The sequence below is a fragment of the Symsagittifera roscoffensis genome, chromosome 10 (genome assembly GCF_963678635.1).
Source record: "Symsagittifera roscoffensis chromosome 10, txSymRosc1.1, whole genome shotgun sequence".
Classification (NCBI taxonomy): Eukaryota; Metazoa; Xenacoelomorpha; order Acoela; family Convolutidae; genus Symsagittifera; species Symsagittifera roscoffensis.
Window position 1 is genome coordinate 44,931,065 of NC_087071.1, and position 6,440 is coordinate 44,937,504.

A 6,440-nucleotide genomic window follows, 5' to 3' on the forward strand; every position below is an offset into this window, starting at 1 on the left:
AGAGATTTGAATTTAACTTAGAAATTAGTTGAACTCTCCCGAGTACTTCAGCAGCCGCAATAAACCAGTATACCCTAGATCTATTGAGCCTAGCAGAGACTAGTTAAACAACCTGAGACTAGATAGTATAAGAGTAAGATTAGGATCGGTATTAGACTAAGAAGTTGCACGAATCTATCCGGCCGAAAATAAGATAGCGTGACGAGCAGACGGTGTACCCTATCCGAAATTACTCTATGAGTTATACACTTCGGTCATAACTCAACACGTTGGTGCGTCTGAAATGGCCACTTTTACAATTTATTTGCTGCCAAACATTATTTCGTGTGTTTGTTATGAAGCAACCGAATTACGTTATCAATGGAATACGATTTATAATAAAAAACTTGTTTTTTGATCAAGATTTTTGCCTTAAACAATATTTTTGTATTGTTGCTTAATCTAGGTTTTTGCCTAATTCAGCCTCCACCAATGCCACGGGATAAAGTTCGATTATCTACAGTTTTTCAATGACTTGTTAGTAGTCGTTATAATCTGTTTGTTTATTTGGTCGCATAGTCAAGAAAATTTGTTCAAAATGGCCCGCAAATAACTGTTTATTGATGAGAAAAAAAAACTCGTACTGACAGAACTATATTTAAAAAAGTAATCTGACTATTGAGAATAAACTTTGCATGCAAATTTTAGTTTCTAGGTGACCTTGAGACTTAAATCCTGACGAAAACATTAGTTTTCACATGTAAGAGATGATCAATTTCTCTTTTTAAATAATGCTGTCTGTCCGAACTCTTGGCACCATTCTATACTTAATACAGACAGGAGCGGATCTAGGAATTTCATCGACTTTTATAATTCCGAGCTATCAAAAATCACTTTAAAGACCCTTTTTGAAAAAGTGTTCTTCGCCGCAAGTGCAATTTTGAAAAAACAGGCCGAAAAAGGCGTTTTGGGGCACTTTTTGGAAAGTTTTGACCAAAAAATAGCGTGTTCTGACACGTGCTTCCCCTTTCAAGTTTAGTATAAATATTAGAAAAAGTTTAGGGACCATCAGCCAAAACTGGAGATCTTAAAATAGTACAAAGGGGGGACGGCAGGGTTCGAATCCTCGAGGAAGAAGGCGTCCTCCAATCCCCCCCACCTAAATCCGCTGTTGAATATGAATAGAGACACTGAATTCAGATCGTAGCATCAATGCAGGCTATTTTGTTGAAAATCAATCATTAAGGTCATACTCATGTAATTTTGAATTTAAAGGTCGAATAACATAAAAAATTTACATCAATAACTTAGTATGCATTTCAGTTTCAATTAATAATGCAACCGGATGAAACTAGTATTCATACCCGACCAAATCCATTATCTTCTGGCAGAGCGGATTATTTTCAGTCTCATTTCTGAGCTCAGCACTCAGTTGAACTCTCCATTTGGACGAAACTGTCGAAATGTTCCGACTGGTTGTAAAAAAAGAGGGCAGTTTTTCGTTTCGGGTGCTGGTTGAAGCCGTCGTGATGTTGACTATAAAGTTCTTCAGTTCTTCACTAATTGAAATTTTCAAGAAGTTAGATACCAAATTTTCCGTGTAAGAAATGGAATCGACTGCTAATTTCTCATAGATAAATTCGAAATAACTAATTGCAAATTTTTTGTCTTCATTGGTAAGTTTTCTGGCAATTTCCAAATTGTTTGCACAGTTTTTGCAAACTTTGGTTGAATTTTGATGAAAGCCTAATTTCTTCTGAGAATTTCGACGTGCTCGCGGATCTCTTAATAAATGAATAATCTTCATATTTTTGAAGTTGCGTATTACTTTCCATGTTCGTTCCAAATTTGAAACTCGAATCGTTTTTAAAACTAAAAACTCCGATTTTTTGCATTTCTGTTCTTCGTTTAGAACTATCGTGTCGTTTCGATTGAATTGATCAATCCACGGATTAGAAATACCTGAATGACTAAGCATATCCTCCGTTTGAAACATCGAAAACTTTGCTGTTAAGTTCTGGGTGAAAGTTACGTTGAAAATTGTTTGGTTCAAATTACAATTGAATAACTTAGCAGTCCAATCGTCCATAATTTTGTTGAAGAGTTCATCTGAAGAAGAAATTTGGCTTGCGTTGAGATATTGCTGGACTAACCGGAACGGCTCATAAAAATAGTAAGAGTTTTCTATTTTGCTCAAAACGTCACCAAGCAATGTGGAACCTGTAGCAGGGGGTTTCAATGTTCAGCTTGTTTAAACTTGCTTTCTTTTAAAAAGTAGCCGTTTAAAAGTTTTTTTCAAAGAAAAACAATCGGGTATCATATGAGGGCATTTTCGAAAAACAAGAAAAGGTTAGGTAAATTTTTGATTTCAGATGTAATTTAAAATTAAGAGACCGAGCTCATCTAGTGACCTCCAAAATGAGCTCTATTTTTTTCTACATCATAATAACATTATAAAATTTAGCCTCATAATCCGAAAAAAAATTGTACTCTAACCCAGTATCAAGTCTAAGAGAACGTATTTACACCAAATGGTCCATTTTCAAACGTCTCCGAGAGGGAAAACTTACAATAATATAATGCTGAAAATATAGAAAAAAGTGTAGACCAAAAATACTATCACATCAAGCCAAAAAATAATGATAAGCAGTAAAATTTTTGTATTTGAAAACGTAGGAAACCGTTGATTTTTTCGTGAAAACGTAGGAAAACGTTAATTTTTTCAAAGAATTTTCAATTTAAACAAGACTGCTCGTATCAGGGCGGAACCTTGAATGTTCCGACTGCCTTTTAAGGCTTTATGGAGCAGTAATAATATTAAAAAATTAAATGTAAAAAAACAAAAAGAATATTTTTTAATTTGAACATTTTTATGAAAACCTTCGCCCCACACGCCATATAAAGTAAAGACAAATTTAGCCCCTTGCAACAAATCAATTATGGCAAATGAGCTTCTTTCAACCAATTTGTAACAATTTTAAGACGGATTAACTCTCCGCTTACGCGTTAATAGCGCGAAATATATCGCGCGTTAATTGTCTCAAATTGGTCAAAATGGCAATCTTTAAACCCCCATAACTTCACGAAAAACGGTCACAAGTAAAATGTTTTTTCAAATTTGAATTCAGGACAACAATACTTTTTGAATGATAAAAAAAATTCCGCCAAAAATAGCTAGTTAAAAAGTCGAAATTTGTCTGAAGAAAAAAAGAACCCACCCGAGCACAAATATTCCGATATTTTCGTATCGAAATTCGGAAAAAAAATGCTGAAAAAGTTGAAAAAAGATAGATAAAAAATACTATCAAACAAAAAACAGATTTTTAGTACACTGGTGATAAACAGTTGAAACTTTGTAGTTGAAAACCTAGGAAACCCGTTGATTTTTTCTTGAAAATGTAGGAAACCGTTGATTTTTCTAAACATTTTCAACTTAAACAAGACTGCTCGGATCAGGGCAAAGCCCTGAATGTTCCGACTGCCTTTTAAAGTTTATGGAGCAGTAATAACTTTAAAAAATTAGTTGAAATAAAATAAAATGAAAAAAATTTTGTCTAAAATTTGAAATTTTTTATGAAAATCATCCCACCACCCGCCATATAAAGTACAAAAGGATAGATTTCGCTCCTTGAAAAAAATCAATTATGGCAAATAAGCTTCTTTCAACCAATTTAGAACGATTTCTAAGACGGATTAACTCTCCGCTTACGCGTTCATAGCGCGAAATATATCGCGCGTTAATTGTCTCAAATTGGTCAAAATGGCCAAAATGGCAATCTTTAAACCCTCATAACTTTACGAAAAATGATCACAGGTAAAATATATTTTCAAATTTAAGCGTCAAAAATGGCTAGTTTTAAACAAAGGCTAGTTAAAAAATTCCGTCAAAAATGGCTAGTTAAAAAGTCGAAATTTGTCTGAAGAAAAAAAAACCCACCCCGAGCACAAATATTACGTTACTTTCGTATCGAAAGTCGGAACAATAATGCTGAATTAGCAGAAAAAAGATAGACCAAAAACACTATCAAACAAAAAAAATAGTTTTCTAGTACACTGTTGATAAACAGTAAGAATTTTGAATTTGAGAACATAGGAAACCGTTTTTATTTCTCAGATTTTTCATTTGTTTAGTGCTGATTATGTAGAAAAACTATAGACCAAAAATACAATCAAACCAAGAAAAAAAAGATTTGTGGTAGACTGTTGATAAACAGTAAATTTTTTGTTGTTGAAAACAAAAGAAATTTTTTTTTCTAAATGTTCAAAAGCATTTTTGTTGTTTAAAAATCTAAGTCGCCATGTTTATATTTGAAGTTGACTTAATTAAGTATTTGGAATCCCCCGTTTGACCTGATCGCATGTAAGTCAGAAGCAGTATCTGCATCTGATTCTTGTCATTTGCATGAGGCAATTTATGTTGGTAAGTATAGGAAAAACGGTAAAACTTGAATTGCTCCAGTGTGTTTGTACCACTGCTTTCACAGTACAAGTAAGTAAAGGTTACCAAAGAAAAACAAATAAAAAAGAGAATCGACAATTGTTTCGATGTTTGAGGATATAATGACATTGTAAACTATACGAACAGATAATAAATATTTGGTTGAAATTTACAATTAATTATAAGTTATGAACCAGCGAGTTGATAAATTAATGACGCATGTCCGTCCTATTCATCTGCAAGAAAATAAACTATACGAACAGATAATAAATATTTGGTTGAAATTTACAATTAATTATAAGTTATGAACCAGCGAGTTGATAAATTAATGACGCATATCCGTTCTATTCATCTGCAAGAAAATTTCAGGAGCAGAAAAATTGTGATGTAAACATTTTCAGAACAGCTTAATTTAATTTTTTCTTCTAGATTTGTAAAATTTTGTCTGTTGTAAATTTTTTTGCCCTTTTTGATAAAAATTTTTTCAGGAATTACTTATTGTAATAATATCCGTCAAAGCATAGAACTGCGGTTTATATTTGTACAGTATTTGTTTTTATTACTAACAGAGAACTCAAACATTGAAAAAATGGTGGTAACTTTAATTTCAGTCACATAACTCTAAGAATCTATCACATATGTTTAAAGGTCTAAAGCTCTGTTCATAGATGCGAACCTTTGTTTTCTGTCAATTTATGTATGAAAGAAAACATCAAAAAAATGGAAAATCTTTATCGTTGCACCCCTTATTAAGAGCTAAACCAATGGTTATTACTCTGTGATTAGTGTTTTTATGAAAGAAAAAAATACGACGCCATTTTTTTATAGTATTTCTAGCGTAAATTTTTTTTTTACGATTTCAAAATGACAAAGAAAATTATCTACTTTGGAGCACCAAGTCAGTTTTGTACTCAAATGAACTTTTCAAAGTTCTGTTTGTAAGATAAAATTCAGTTTTGAAAACACAATGCTTTCTAATGTATTAGAAAACTTCAAAGCTCAAGGTTTTTTTGTATAGCTTCTCTGAAAACGAACAAAAATTTAATGAAAGTATATTTTTAGGTCATGATTTTTTTATCAAAAACTTGGAGAAAAAAATTTACCATGAAAAGTTTCAGTCAAAAACTCGATGTGAAATGTTTTCAAAACGTAGCTGAAAAACTTTTTTTGTATACAAAGAATAGGAGGTCATGCTATGATGCTATGATGAACGATTTTAAATATACTCGGATCTCAAGTGCCATTGAAATCAAGATTTGTTCCTTTCTTGGGAGTGAAAGAACTTAAGTAATACAAACCAAAGAAAGTGAAACAAAACACTCAATTTGGTTATATGAAAAGCGCCAGTTACACAGTTTCTTCATATGACAAAGTTATTGATAGGCATTTTTTTCAGTTTTCTCTATTCAATATGTTGCAATAAAAAAGTTACGGAAAACTTTTTCTTCAGTTCGTATCAAATGATTTTTTTTCTAGGTCAACTGGGGATTCGTCTAACCTTATCAACTATGACAAAAAACATTTCGTGAAGGAATTGTATCTCTAACACTATGTTTCAAAATTGTACAACTCCAATGTTCTAAGTAGTCTTGTATTTTTTTTGTTACTGTGAAAATTGTGTATTCATCGAAAATATCTAATATTGCATTTAAGATGTCACATCCCCCCTCAGGGACGCCCCCCCTCAGGGATTCGACCCCCTCACTAACCAAAGGGTCCCCCTTTGGTATTATTTTATGCATCCATTTTTGGCCAACAACCGCTTCCCAAAATTTTTCTAAACGCGCCCTGTGAGCCAAAAAACACTAATTTTGAAGAAGCGCGATTAATTGTTCAAAATTTCAATTTTTTTTATAAAAAGTTCCTTATGTCACAATATGGTTTATGCAGTGTTCTGGGAGCGCTCGGAAAATCAATTTGGTCTACCTATAAAAAATGTCGACAAAAATTTTTGAAAATTTTATGGAAACCCGCACTAGAGAAATTCCTAAATTCGCCCCTGTAGCACATAAAGATAAGTTTT

At 32.5% G+C, this 6,440-nt stretch overlaps 1 protein-coding gene across 2 annotated transcripts; it reads right to left on the minus strand.

The window, feature by feature from the left end:
- Positions 1-1,173: 1,173 nt before the first annotated feature.
- LOC134855361 (carbohydrate sulfotransferase 4-like) lies at positions 1,174-5,704 on the minus strand. Of its 2 annotated transcripts, none has more exons than XM_063871863.1 (3): positions 5,521-5,704; positions 4,330-4,769; positions 1,174-2,199 (listed from the first exon to the last, which is right to left on the minus strand). In XM_063871863.1, exons 2-3 carry the CDS (start codon positions 4,544-4,546, stop codon positions 1,331-1,333), a joined length of 1,086 nt encoding a protein of 361 aa, XP_063727933.1. In that variant the 5' UTR covers positions 4,547-4,769; positions 5,521-5,704; the 3' UTR covers positions 1,174-1,330. The 2 variants fall into 2 exon arrangements, with proteins under 2 accessions (XP_063727933.1, XP_063727934.1); XM_063871864.1 differs by having other exon boundaries at positions 4,330-4,823.
- Between the last annotated feature and the right edge of the window lie 736 nt (positions 5,705-6,440).

Excerpts from the sequence above, each read along its gene's own strand:
- LOC134855361 (XM_063871863.1), bottom strand. The coding sequence starts at position 4,546 with ATGTCATTATATCCTCAAACATCGAAACAATTGTCGATTCTCTTTTTT. Across the intron at positions 2,200-4,329 it reads TCTGACTTACATGCGATCAG|GTTCCACATTGCTTGGTGAC; the intron begins GTCAAACGGGGG and ends CCCCTGCTACAG.